Source organism: Eumetopias jubatus, unplaced genomic scaffold (assembly GCF_037043125.1).
Source record: "Eumetopias jubatus isolate StellerSeaLion01/CBP00866 unplaced genomic scaffold, mEumJub1_p1.0 scaffold_4, whole genome shotgun sequence".
Classification (NCBI taxonomy): Eukaryota; Metazoa; Chordata; class Mammalia; order Carnivora; family Otariidae; genus Eumetopias; species Eumetopias jubatus.
This window is the reverse complement of record NW_028274810.1, coordinates 133,922,061-133,937,108: the sequence shown is the minus strand read 5'-3', so window position 1 is coordinate 133,937,108 and position 15,048 is coordinate 133,922,061. Positions and strand designations below refer to the sequence as shown.

The following is a 15,048-nucleotide window of genomic DNA, read 5'->3' as shown; positions in this document are numbered from 1 at the left end:
CTATGGTCTTTGAATTATAATATTTTTCTCTTCTTTTTATATATTTATCTTTTATTTTATTTTAATTATTTTACCTTATTCAACGTTATATCAATTATAAAAATGCTGGTCATGACCCAGTGAATTGATTTTATGACTCACTGCTGGTGAGCCCTGGTTTGGAAAATCTGCACTAGATGATATCATCTCCATGTCAGTTTTGTACAATGCATTAGGATCATTCACCTGACTATGGAGTCTGTGGTAACTTTCCACAGTGATATCATTGTTTCTCTCTCCTTACTGAACTGTTTGTTGTTTTTTTTTTTTTTTTTTTACTTTTCACTATACCTCTATCCTCATAGAGTTGTATGCAAGCATATGATTTTTCAACATGCAATATTATTTTATTTAGTTATAAAATCCATCTTCAAAAGTTTGAAATAAAAATTTCTATGGTCTGCAATTGAACTGTATATAGCTTTATTTTAGGATGTCCTGTTTTTCATTAAAATTTTTAAACCACTGTGTTGGATTTCCTATTTAACACTCAGGTATGGGTTTTGGAAAGACCATGGGTCACTAGGTCCATGAAGTGGCAAATGGGTCCTTGTTTTGGAAAATCCTCCTGGAATTTATCCAGAAATATATATTCATGAACCATCATCATCACAACCTGCTCCACTGTTAACTGGGGACTCCCACAGTTTCCCCTCTTGTGTTCACTGGATCAACTTTTCAGAATTCTGAGTGGGCTGTTCATTTACTTTGGCTAAACACTTAGCAAATTCTACGCCCTATGGGTGGGTGATGTCTCTGTGTCTGATGCCTGTCCAGTGACTTCCTTAATCTCAAAAACAGTAAGTCTCTTCCCCTTGAATATATTTTTCCTAAATTTTTCCCTCAGATCAGCAGTCTTCTGGCTATGATCACTGCCAGTTCCTGCATCAAACTGCATCTGATGCCCTGGTCTCCTACTAACTCTAGCTGTGGCAGATATGGTAACTTACATATCTGATATTTTGTTACTGAAACTAATTTTAGGTCCTCCTCCATTTTACTTTGTGCTTGAACCCCCCCCCCCCCCCCCCCCGCCAACTAGAGCTTCCTCAGCAGCTCCAACATGGTTTTCATTTTTAGGCAACCATAATTTTTAGGAGAAATGTGTAGTTTGGATAAAGACTTATCACCAGTTCTTGATAATATTTAAGTCACTGCATTTCTCTATTTTGTTGAAAGGTCATTTTCGGTGTGTTCATTCTTCATTTACTCAGCCAATATCTTCTGAGCACCTAATCTTTTCAGGCACTCCTCTAAGTCCTGAACACAGAATACAATAGGCAATACCCTTATGCTCAGAGAGCTCGCCTACAATAATGTGTGCAGTGCTTTAGAGACACCTGGGAATATAAGCACTTTCCCAAAACCATTTCTTTAATGAATTCAATTTAAAAATCCTTGATAAAATCTCTGCATGGCCTATACCACACTTGTAGATTGAATGTTAAGTGGTTGATTTTTAAAAATAGAGAAATGGCTTTAAATATTTCCTGATTCTGTCTAATAATAAAAACTCAGCAAAAAAAAAAAAAAAAAAGTTTCTTACCATGACAACTTGGTAAGGCTCTATTCCATCCGGGTCTTCCATCATCTCCCATGATACAGGTGAGTGTCGAATAACCTTGAAGAACATAACCAGCATCACAGTAATAGGTGACTGTTGACCCTAATTTATAATCCATTCCAAGTCTTGTGCCATTCATTATATTGCCTGGATCAAAGCAGGACTCTCGAAGTTTTGCTGAAAAACAGTGTTGATATAAAATGAATTGCTTTAAAATACTATTTCCTTTGAAACCTTTAATATTTCTTTATTTCTATTTCTAAACAGATGGGAAAGTACCAGCACCCTTTTGCTTCTGTTTGAGGGCTCAAAGTACAAAGTAGCCCAAAATCATACCTGACATTTTGCTAATTCATATTGATGAGTAAGAGAATAAAACTTTTCATTAGTCTTATTAAGATTCATCTAATATACAGTCAAGCATAGAGTTTTAGAGTTTATTATAAATTATTATATGCTATAATCCATGCATAAATATTTTAAATGATTGGAAAAGAAGTACTTATTTCTTTATTTAATATTTATTTAAAAGCTCTTCTCCCAAATAATGTACACTCATTCCTTGTGACTGAACCAGGAAATGATACTACTGCCTATGTTGAGCTCAGTTCATTTCACCACTGGGAGGAAGGTAAAATTTTCTCTACCCTGAAATCATTTCTTGTAACCCATCTCTTATAGTTATTCCCCATTCCTATCAGAGGTCTGCCCATTATCAAATAGCAGCAAAATCTTTATGACATACAAACCATGATCTTTTGGAGCAGAGAGTCTATGTTAGAGTCAAGTACTTTTATTTATTTATCTATTTATTTATTTTAAGATTTTATTTATCTGTCAGAGAGAGGGAGAGAGAGAGAGCACATGAGAGCACACAAGCAGGGAGAATGGCAGGCAGAGGAAGAAGCAGGCTCCCCGTTGAGCAAGGAGCCTGAGGCGGGACTCCATCCCAGGACTCTGGGATCATGACCTGAGCCGAAGGCCTGCGCTTAATTGACTGAGCCACCCAGGTGTCCAAAAGTTAAGTACTTTTAAAGTTAACACTAACAGACACATTGAATATTAAGTCCATTCACAACAAAGGCACTAAAAGTTTTCTGTGCACCCAGATAGTGAACTAAAGAGAGTGACAGAACATGAACATTTTGAAAATATGTAGAGAAACAGAAAGATTAGTTCATCCATTTTTGGGAATAAGCTCTAAAACAAATGCCTTAATATTTCTATTTTATTATTGTTATTATTATAGATTCCTTAAGAAATAGTACAAAAATGTAAGGGCCACCACAAGTTCAGGATAACAAATGTGATTTTCTACATTAGAATTTATTTTATGTTCATGGGAAGCCAGGAGGTGGGTGCATCTCTGCACATGACTCATGGAATCACCGGGATTTAAGTCAACAATATCTTAGTGTTTGGCTATCACAGAAATTATTTTATTGTAATATATCCAACTCTGATTAACTGCAACAGTAGGAATATATTTCTTCCATTCATAAAAGTTTACAGAGTTCAAAGTACTTCAACATTCATAGGAAATGAGAAATTGGTGCTTTAGGAAGAACATTACACAAGATTTCTCCCAACTCAACTAAAGAGGAAATGGCAGAACCAAACATTGAAGTGATTTAAATAGACTATCAAAGGAACGAAGTTCTGCTTTCTTTCTTTCCTTTTTTTTCCAATAAGTACTTTAGAGCCCACACTACCCAACAAACTGGAAATATAGCAGTGGACAACCAGAATATATTCTGGCCAACATGGCATTTACAGTTTATTAATTATATTAAATAAATGCTTGTAACTGTAATGATTATGGCGTAAGGGGAAGCATTCAGGAATCTTCCTGAAGAATTGACATCTAAGCTGAGCATCGAGAGAGAAATGACCTGACTAGGTGAAAGACAAAGTGCTTTAAGGGGACGAGTGTGCAAGTCGGATAAACCTGATGCCTCAGTTTCAATCCAAAGCTAAGTAACTTGATCTTTTTCTAAGTGCATATACACAGGTGCACACACATGAAATTTGCACCCTACATATTATTCAGAATTCACAATAAAAATCACTTCTCAATCCAACAAACTATATTTCTTCCCTGGTAAAATATTCACAGAATACCATTTTCCAAAAAGAACCAGTGGTGCGAATACTCAATTTGGTTACTAAGAATGGGACTTTAGTGTTCCAGGAGTTGGTTTGTTTACTTTAAAAAGGAAAACTGTACATTGAGCCTTTCCTTAAAAAGGCAGGGAAACACAACATAACTTTTAGGCAGATCAGAAACCATAGCATTTATAGCTGGCCTTCGTGAAATTGAGCAAAGTCCCTTGAGGGCAAAGGAAGAATTGAAGTTACTGGTTAAAAGGATTCAACCCTTTGTCAAGTGTAACCACCTAATATTCGTCTTTTGAAAAGTTTGCTTTTTCCTTCTTTAAAGTTTTCCCAATAGTTTCAATGCCATATCAGGGAATCTATATTGCAAATGTCCTACTTTTTGAAGAAAGGGAAATATGGCTAACAAATGAAATATATTGCCTCTGCAACAATTTTATATTGCTAGCCTCATTTTGAGAGGATTCATTTATCTCATTATTGTGTTTACACATTACATTAAATCCTTGGTGAATAGCTTTCTATGAATAATACGGCCCTTGTTTATTTCCAGGTCTGCCATAGCAATTGTCTGGTAATTTTGGAAACACCTGGAGAATTCTTATGCAAAGCTCTAGGCAGTAGATGGAAAGGCGATTTGAGTTTTTGGAAAAAAAAAAAAAAGACTGTGAGGCAGACAGGTTGATATTATTATTTTTATTAATAATTAATTTTGTTTGCCTTCACAGTAGTTTGCCTACTGAATAGATCCTAGGCAAAAAAACTCCCTTGCCTTATATTCTCCAAATAAAGCATATAAGATGTCTGCTGCAAGATAAAGCATAAGCAATAAAGCTTATATCTTAGATATGGTTTTTAAAAAATTTTTACAAAGCATTTATTTTTCAGAGTTTTTCCACCAACAATTACAGTGTCCTAAATGCTTATTTTAATGAAAAAAAATGACATTAGAAAGCCATATACTGTGCCTTGAGAGAAGATTCAATTGGAAAAATTAAAACTTTATTATGCTCTTATTTCCATTCTATTCCTGAAAACAGACAGATGTTGAGATAATATATAAATATATATAACAAGCATGTCTATAACACTATGAAGTTTTTTATCATACTTTGCACAAGACAGTGATAATTATGTTTGTTGAATTCATATGTAATGATTGATTTATAAATAAATTTTTTTTCTGGGAGAAAATCATAAAAGGGATTCTACTTCAAAATTTATTCCCACATAGAGCTATACACTCATGAAGGGGCCATTATTATGAATGACGTCAGTCTGTATAATCATAAGTAGTTATATGTTATTTTTGGTTTTCAAGGGTGACCAGAGTATGTAACTGCCTGTTATTTCCAGGATAGTGAACATGTGTGGATGGGCATATACCGGCTAGCATGAATTCAGCCCACTAAGAACTAAGCTCCCTTCAAAATGTATATGCATTATATTTCCCTCATCTGATCATAATCAGTCCCACGAGGCCTCCCTATTATTAGCGTGAGAGCTCACCTAAGAACTCAAGTCCCAGGGTGCTTTTAGAGAATAAGTATAAGCCATACATGTATCTCTCTTATTTTGGAAAGTATTTCTGCAAGGGAAATTAAACAATTGCCCCCAGAATACCTCAGGGTAACATTGAAATGTAATAAGTTGCTCTGTGAAAAAAATATCTTAAATTGGTATGTTAATTTAGAATGTAATTTATGATACTGTTAAGGTTCTTGGAGCAAGTGGCTAACTTATACCATATATAAACAACCAGTCATAAGTCTTCCACTGTACGTATTGGTGTCTATAAATTGGCATCCCTTGCTAGCTAAAACACCAGCTGCCAGGAGGTCTCCTTCAGTAGCACAAAACTGTATATTCTCTCTCCATCAGAATCAATATATTTTGTTAAAAGAATACAAATATTACTACTATATGAGTCACATTTATATAAATGTTGTAATTATGAAATTTAAGACACTTATTAACATTATAACCTAAAATGGTCTTAATATTAAAACAATGCAAATGAGAGCACTGTTTAAACTCTAAATATTTATTCCACTGTAAGTTTGTTAATATTATATCTCATTGAAATTACAATGGAGACTAGGCCTAATTTGAACTCTTCATGGAGACATTGTTTTAAAATTAGCCAAATGTCTTCCCTTCAGCCCCAAACTTCTACTTCCTGCTCCAGTTTACTATTGTCTACAACATAAAAGCATATCCACAATTTGCTTTACATAAGTGAAAAGTGCTATTCCTTCCAGAATCCATGTTAGCAGGCTTGTGTTTTTGCAATGTTAAAATGTAGCATTGGTTCATTGCACAACTACTGTGTGTTTGCACACAAGCAAAAATAAGATTCAATGTCTGTCTTCAAGGGGGAAATGGAGAGAAAGATCTGAACACAAGCAGTGGTAACTATACTCTGGTGTGAGCTCTAATAGAGGTAGGTGTTGCGTTTAAATTAAAGGCCTACTAAAAACATTATTATGTATTTAGAGTGAGTCAAGACATAAAAGCTTTACTTTTCAGTGCCAACAGAACATGCTCAAGTGAAGGTACAGGACATGTATTACAAATGACAAAGGGAAACTCTTTTTACCATCCAGGGTCTCAATGCATATGTCAGTTTATTTTGGGGGGGGTGCATATTTTAGGAAAATTCTGAGGTGTCTATGGCAGAAATAAACATAAGGACCATTTTATTAGCTTTAAGAAACTAGACAATTAAAGAGGTAACGTTTTTTGAAATGAGGATAGAAAATAGGGAGGCTGATGAAAAAGACCCTGGGGACCCTGAAGTGGGGAATGGAACTTCCCCATGGATGAGAATTGTGAGGACCAGTCCAGAGAATTAATTAGGTTGGATTTACGGAGTGCCATGAACTTGATACTAACATCAGAAGAAATACTCTTTGGAGTATAAAATATAAGTATAAAATAAGACTTCATGAAATTGTGTCTAAGTGAGTATTGGTGTAGTAGCTAAGCATGGTGGGGAGTAATTGTAGGGTCCAGAAAGACTGAAGTTCATGGCATGATTATGTATTTCTCTCTGTATTTTATATTTTTATTTGCCTTTATTCTTAGTAGTAATAATAATTTATGTCATTTCCTATAACTTTTTAATAATCTGATCCTTAGTTTTGTCATTTGTAAAATAGGGGTAGCAATACTTAGCACCCAATTCTGTTACTTTAGTATTTTTGTTGCATTTATAAGTGTACCTGCTCATAGGAAGGATAGAGATAATTCATTAAAAAGAGCTGATCATTGTACCTAGAATAGATTAGGTACATAATGAATAGTTTTATCTTTTAAAAAATTTGCATCTGTGGCCCTTTTCCTAAGGCAGCGTAAATCTTAGGAATTGGAAATAATGGGACATGGAAATGGATCAAGCTGGGAAGCAGGAATGCACGTACAGTTAGCTAAGAAAAATGGAGAGTAGGTTTTATCTCAACTGCTTAACTACATGGATTTGGGAATGGCTGCCTGGAATGTTGGTAGAGAAAGGACTGTGATGTCAGTTCCTGTTTCCACAGGACCTAATGCTGGAATCAGTTAGTACCATCTGCCCTGAGCAGGGTAGAATTAGTGGCATTTTTCCTGTATCTTTTCTCCTAGTGATCTCTGGAAATGTTTTACAGTAGGACCTAGCTGTACTGGCTTGCTTCCAGTTTTTTTTTTCCTTCTTTGCTTGCCTGCTTCCTTCCTCCTTTCCTTTCCCTTTTCCTTTCTTTCTTTTCTTTACCTTTCCTTTCCTTTTTCTTTTCCTTTTAAATAGGTCTTATTTAGAAGCCTGTTTGCTGGCAGATACAAGAAGATATTCCTAAAGAGCCAAGTTCTCTTTATAAAATGCAGGACAGAAATGCATCTCTAAGATCTTATTTTTCAATAATGTTATTATTCTATGTTTCTAATTATGACTTGATTTAAAATGAGAAAACACCTCTTGTAGCCGCTCAAAACCAATCATTTCAATAATTACCACCCAATTATGATGTGTAGGTACTGTTGAAAGGCATTAATTGTACAGCAGTGAATAACAGAGTTCTTGCTCTTAAGAAGCTTGTATTTCAGCATATGTGTGGGGAGTTAGTGGAGTAAATGGGGGTGCATATGGTAAATAAACGTGAATAAACAACAAAGTATCAGGTGATTATATGGTTATTTGAGAAAAGAAAAAAAATGAAATTACAAAAAGAGTAGAAATAAGATCTGAAAGGCAAATAAATATAAATGGAGTAAATTCAATGCACCAATAAAAGAAAAGAAAAATATAATTCATATGTACTTGAAAATAAGTTCCCATAATACATAAAACAAAAATGGTCAAAATTTTAAGAAAAAAGTTAAAAATTAAGAATTATAATAGATATGCCCAAGTGTCTCAATGATCGCTTGACCAAGGAGATTTTTAAAAAAATAGTGAAGATATAAATATTTGAGAAATATAATTGGAGGGCTTAATTTAATGGATATATATAAAAACTTTCACCCATCAATTAAATCGTGCTCTTTTTGCCTAGCACACAGGGACAGGCATAATAATTGACCATACCACAGGCCATACAGCAGTCATGCCCAGCAATTGGAATCATACATATCTTACCACAGTGCAAGTAAATTAAAAATGTATAATTATATATAGATTGAAATTAATTGATGTTATTTCTAAATAACTCTTAAACAGAAAAAAAATCAATGCAGTGGTATTAGGACAAGTTTAGAATGATTAATAATGAAGCTCTACACTTTAAAACTTTTGCAAAGCATGTAAAATAGTACTTAGAAAAAAGTTATAGCCACAAAAGTTCATATTAGAAGAGAAAAAATCTGAATATTAATAAGTTAAGTATTTATTTCAATAAACTAGAAAAAAGGGAAAGCAAATCCAGAGAAAATAGAAGGGAATAAATACTATGAATAAAAGCAATATTAACACACATCCTAAACAATGTTAATAAAAACATACAGCAACAAATAAAATAAGAAAATACTGAAAATAGTTTTATGCCAATACACTTGAAAACTTGGATGGATGAAAATAATTCTTAGAAAACAGACTTTCAAAAATCTAAGATAAAGTAGCAAAACTGGATAGATATATAACCACAAAATTCTACTGCATCAAATCACCAAGTCCCTATTTTTACAGGAAATTTCTAGCAAATGTTTAAGAAACAGATGATTCCTAACTCATACAGACTATTCTAAATACTAGAAAATAAAAATGCTCCCAAAGTTAGAGGGTTGTATAATGTTGATCAAAACTAGACAAAGACAAGTGTAAGGAAGGAAAATTACAGACTAATCTCATGGTAAGAGATCAAAGATAATAAATTTTTAATCGATGGTAATAAGCCCATGGCAATATATGCCATAATTACAAAAATTTAATATTTTAATGCACTGAAATCAGCAAAGTATAATAAAAGCAAAAAAAAAAGGAAATCGCTTTTATCCTATGAATGTGAAGATGTTTTAATGTTAGAAAAAGTATAATATAATTTACCAAATTAAGAGTTTCACAAAGGAGGGCGCCTGGGTGGCTCAGATGGTTAAGCGTCTGCCTTCGGCTCAGGTCATGATCCCAGGGTCCTGGGATCGAGTCCTGCATCGGGCTCCCTGCTCCTTGGGAGCCTGCTTCTCCCTCTGCTTCTCTCTCTCTCTCTCTCTCTCTCTCCCTCTCCCCACCTCTGTTGCTCATGAATAAATAAATAAAATCTTTAAAAAAAAAAAAAAGTTTCACAAAGGAAAACCTTGTAATATTTTCAATAGTTGATGAAAAAGAAGTTGATAAAATATTTTTTTAAAGATTTTATTTATTTATTTGTCAGAGAGAGAGAGCACAAGCAGGGGCAGAAGCAGGCAGAGGGAGAATCAGGCTTCCTGCAGAGCAAGGAGCCTGGTTCTGGTTCCGGACTGGATCCCAGAACCCTGGGATCAGGACCTGAGCTGAAGGCAGACACGTAACAGACTGAGCCAACCAGGTGTCCCACAGTTGATAAAATTAAATCCCATTATGATTAAGCGATTTTTAGTAAATCAGGAATGTTAGGGAACTTCCTATAATTGATAAAATATATATCTAGGTAATGTAACATTTTGGGTAAGAATGTCAATGCTGGGATTCTGGAGCCCACTCTGCATCAAATCTTAGCTCTGCCACATAACCGGGCAAATTACTGAACGTTGTTGTGCTAAAACTTCTTCATTCATAGAGGTAAACGATTTTTACATGTAAATAACTTTGAAATGTCTCTGAAAACAATGAGTTAAAAAATGTTAGCCCTTATTAGCATTACCGCAACCAATAGTAAATATCATACTTAAAGGTAAAACATTAGATGTATTCTCTTTAAAATCAGTAATGACAAAAAAAAAAAGTCAGTAATGACAGAACAATGGCTACCACTGTTTTAATTTGATGTGGTACTGACTTTCTTATCCTGATCATTAAGCCAAGGGGGTGAGGGGTGGGGGAGCATATAGACTAGAAAAACAAACAAACAAATACAACAAAACAGAACTGTCACTGTTGGCATAAAACATCCAAAAAAATCCATAGAAAAATTATGATAACTGATGAAAGACTTAAGCCAGTTTGCTAGAGACTAAGTAATTACAAAAACCCATGTATTAGCAACAACCAGTAAAATCTAATAGAAAGTGAGATTAATTACAATGGAAACTACAAGACATTTAAGATTTAGATGAGAAAAATTTATAAAGAAAATTGTAAACTATTACTGAAAGGCAACGAGGAAGGTATGAATAAATTGAGAGATATGCCATAATAGTAGATGAAAAGATTAAATATCATACATACTTCAATTTATTCTAAATAATTTATAAATACAATGCAGTCCCAATCAAATTCAACAGACAGAAAGAACTTAATTCTAAAAGCAAAATAGAAGTTATAAAGGTTAATAGACACCAAGACCATTTTGAAGAAGGATAAGGTAGGGTAATCTGCTTACCTCATATCAGTACTTGTTTTAAAGCTATAGTCATAAAAAAAAAAAAAAACCCAAAAAACAACTATAGTAGAGTGCTCATTATGGTTTGCCTGGATAGCCAGCTAGTTGGGTCCTGCCTGCCTGGTGTATGGTGTGGGGAGGCCCTTCCACATGGAGAGATTGGCATGGTGCTTAAGTTCAACCCTGCATTAAGACCATAGTTAGAAGACCTAAACTTCTCTGGAGTCCTCTGGTTTGGAGCAGCCAGCATTTGCAGAGACCCCCAATAAATAGCTGGCACCCCAAATCCTCACTGTCTGGTGTCAAGCAGCTTATAAATTCTTTCACTGATAAGGCCATTTTCTTACTTTCCTCTGTAAGATGAGAGACTCATAGAGGGCTCAGCCTTTCCAATGTAATGAAATCCACATCATTTCTATATCCAGTAGATAACATGGCCTTGGCATGCATTCCCAAATTTTGTTGGAGCTATTGGAGGATTCCAAGCATCTGTATATTGCTAATTTGTGTTTTCCCTCTCCCTACAAAAGCCTTCCTTAAACCATGCCATGTAAAGTTGTGGGATTAATCTTTACTTCTTTTGATAGACTTGAAGAGACATACCCCCACCCCGTTCCATGGCAAATGCAAAAGGAGTTTCAATTGTATATTTAATATTATATTTCTTAAGACAAGAATAAAGAGGTCTGAAGCAAATATGGCACAATATTAAGGTTTGTCAGGTTGGATGGTGGATACTATGAAGTTTGTTTTGTTATTCTGTATAATCTTCAGTTATTGAAAATATTTCATAATAAAAAAGTGGTAACAAATCCAAAATATATATTTTAGTACTCAATTGATAACTTGAGATAAATTATCAGTATATCATTTTTGAACTCAATTATTGGAAAAAAAATTTTAATTTAAACAACTAAGATCTATTTTTTCTCATAGTCATAGAATAAAAGTTAAGAAAAATGTATTTATAAACATACATAGGCATTGTAATTCATTTAAATATTTGCAGAAATATTCTAAAATGTTATAATTATCACTATATTTTATTTTCTCTATTCTGAATATTGACACATTCAAATATCTTTAGACATTTTCTGAAATGTAATTATCAGTATACTTTGTTCTCCTTATCACTGAGAGTAGTCTCTGAATAAAGATGAGTGAAGCTCAGCTTCCAAAAAAATTTGTTAATGTTTTTTTAAATATTTTGTGGTCTTAGCCAACTACCACAATGTACTAATTGCTAATTTGTTTGCCTGATACATTTCCTTTGGTAGTAATTAGAGAAATGCTAATTTCCTTCTCACTGATAGGAAAAGTATACAGTGAGAGCCCTTTTATAAGATGAATTGTAGGTAATCTGCATTAAGAAATACACAGATAACTAACCACTGACAATGGCCAATACAGAATTATTTTCCTGTATAAAATACAATCTAAATCATGCTGCTGAAATCTAATGTTCACATTTACCTTTATATTCTAAATGAAATCCAGTGTAACTAACAGATCCATCACTCCGAAAAGCCAAATGCATAGTATTTGAGCTGCTCTCTATTCTCTCTGGTAACTTGCTGTCTTGAAAACTTCCAATCAGCGGGCTATTACTGTCTGGTCCGTCATATATATAGAGGAAGTCATAGTTAGGTTCTATGCTAAAACTAAAAAAAGAGAGAGGGAGAAAGAGAGAAAAGGAATTGGACTGATTACTGCTAAGGTGTTAAGTGTAATAGTCAATAATCATATATTAATTCAGTCAATATCTTTAAAAATAACAGACCTCATCAACGAAAACTAAGTTGAAAATTTACCGGGCAACACATTGAATATGAATATCAAAGCAGTGCAAGAGAGAAAAGACATCTTGATATTTTCAAATATTTCTAAGCTGTCACTGTGTCAACAGGGAATACAAATGATAGTAAGGCAATTTCTAATGAAATTAGAAATACGAGGTTTGGAGTCAGAGATATTAAGTTCAAGCCTTGCTTCTGCCCTTGTTAGTTACATATCCTTATGTAAGTTACTTTATATCCATTAAACTTGGAGGACATCTATTTTAAAAATTTTTCATCCAGATATTTTGCATCATGAAAATGCAAACTTTTTTCTTTGTCAATGATACTATTTGACTTGAACTTCAAAATTTACAAGCATATTTGCTGTTTAAAATTCAACTCTACATATCCGATTCAAGCAAAAGTTTGAAATACAAAATTTACATTTAAATCCTCAAATGAAGTCCTGCACATTGTATTAGGTATTCTTTTTCCTGAAAGTAAATATATTTTCTTCTTTTAGAACTTGATGTAAGAGAAATCAAACCAACACCCTGTTTGTCAAAATTAAATAATGTGTAAATAAGGACATTTTAGCATGTAAATTATTCAAATCAATATTTTGATATTCCAGATTTGCCTTAACAACCTTCAGAAGTATGATAATTGTCCCATAATGATTGTAGAATCCAAATATTTAGAAGCCAAAGACATACAAACATTTGTCTATTACCTAGATCATACTGTACCAGAGAAAAGGATGGACTCAGTTGGGTCATTAAGAAAAGTCAACAAGTTCATGATATTAAATAAAACCAGTAAAGCTTGCAATTGTTAAACATCTATCAGTGGAAAAACTATCTTGTCAAATTTTATCATCTTTGCATATAAATAAGAAACTTGTAAGAAATGTTCTTTCCAAATCTACTGGATTTATAGAGGTTAAATTTCCACAACAATTCTAAATCTTTTTGTATGCATGTATAAGGGACAGGAATCCAGATAGTTTACCTGTGCATAAATAGTGAAGAAAGACTGGTGTAATGCAGGGTTTCTAAACTTCAATAAATAAGGGGCCCCATAACATGAAAAAGTAAGGGGACCACCACACTGTTCTATTCTGTTTAATTTATTCAGTATCTATCTTCATTAAGTCTAAATCAATTAATTACTCTTGAAATCTTTTGGTGGGTATAAGGCCTAAATTTTGGCAATTTTTGCTGTAATATAGCAGAAATCAGAGGATAAGGCCTTATTTTGTTACTACCCTTCTGGGGTAAAACACAACCTTTTTGAACTACATTTCTTGCAGCATTAAGATTTAATGCATATTACAACTTCCTTACCTACATTACTAGAATCACTAGAAGCAAGTGCTTTATAAATGATATAGCTGTATGTATTATCCTCAGAAACCCAAAAGCCTATTTAACAATGGACTGAAGCCCATTTCTTTTTAATTTCTAGTTTGGGCCTAAATAAGTACTTTGAAATATTGCTTTGTAACTTCTTTAAAAATGAGAATAAAACAAAGTCGTCTTTTTTTTTTTTAGGAAATTTTAGAATCCTAGCTGTAATGACTATTTCTCCTGAAAAAAAAAAAAAAGGAGAGTACATTCTAATAGGACATTCTATTTTATAAGGCAGTTTCATAAATATTAAGTTGGTCTTGTCAATAATCCTGTGGTATAAGGAAGGGATTATCATTTCCATTTTCCCAATGAGTACACTAAGGCCCTGAATGTCAGTGATCTCTCTAGGGTCACATAATAAATGACACAGCTGGAAATCAAATTTAGGTCATGCGTTTCATCTAGTACAGCCTTCTACCACTCATTTATTAACTACAATAATTTTGTAAGTCTGCTAAGGCCTGTATCATTCAAATTGACATTTCTCATGTCTGTACTGCCATTTTCTCAACTGTAAAAATGAGTATAATAACCTCAGCAATTTGTCTCATAACTGGGTCCTGGCATATAACTAACATTACTATCACTGTTGCTTTGTTATTACCAATTATCAATGCATTACTACAAATTATAGAAATAAAAAGTCGGCATATGTATACTTTTACAAATTTTTATGACTTCAAATTGTTTTTAAACCTGGTTTCAATATATTAGAAAAAAGTACATATTTAACCTTAATATTTTACATAAATACCAAGCAGCTTTAACACACCAGCAGGAGGGGCTGTGTTACTAGAGCCAAAGCACATCAATCTTGGACACTGAAGATTAGGACATTTCTGCTTAAAGAACTCTTTGAGTTGCTGATACCTAAGCCCTCCCACTGAAATATTAAGGGAAAAGGTTAGACCAGGTTTTGTGACAATAGGTATAAGTTCCCTGTGAAGAAACAGGTTCATTCCAAAAAATAACCTACCCGAGGTAACACAGATAGTGGTGGCAGAGTTTGACCTCGAAGTCAGCCACCTTCTTTCCCACACAGGAAGCTGGATCCTCGGCTACTTCAGTACTAAGGCTACCCTGCAGTTGACATTACTAACCAACATTTGTAAATTCTGGAACACTCCCAAGTAAAGCTCTATCATGAGACAAGT

The 15,048-nt window shown here is 33.7% G+C and overlaps 1 protein-coding gene and 1 pseudogene across 4 annotated transcripts in view; both read right to left on the bottom strand.

Annotated features, from left to right (window-relative positions):
• CSMD3 (CUB and Sushi multiple domains 3) overlaps nt 1-15,048 on the bottom strand; it is a 1,163,243-nt gene that overhangs the window by 240,574 nt on the left and 907,621 nt on the right. For all 4 annotated transcript variants that reach the window (XM_028122520.1, XM_088023099.1, XM_028122521.1 and 1 more), the window contains 2 exons: nt 12,178-12,365; nt 1,586-1,780 (listed from right to left, as the gene is read on the bottom strand). In XM_028122520.1, the coding sequence (XP_027978321.1) occupies nt 1,586-1,780; nt 12,178-12,365 (383 nt within the window). The remainder of the gene's footprint in view (nt 1-1,585; nt 1,781-12,177; nt 12,366-15,048) is intronic.
• LOC148164608 (small ribosomal subunit protein mS31 pseudogene) lies at nt 433-1,036 on the bottom strand (annotated as a pseudogene).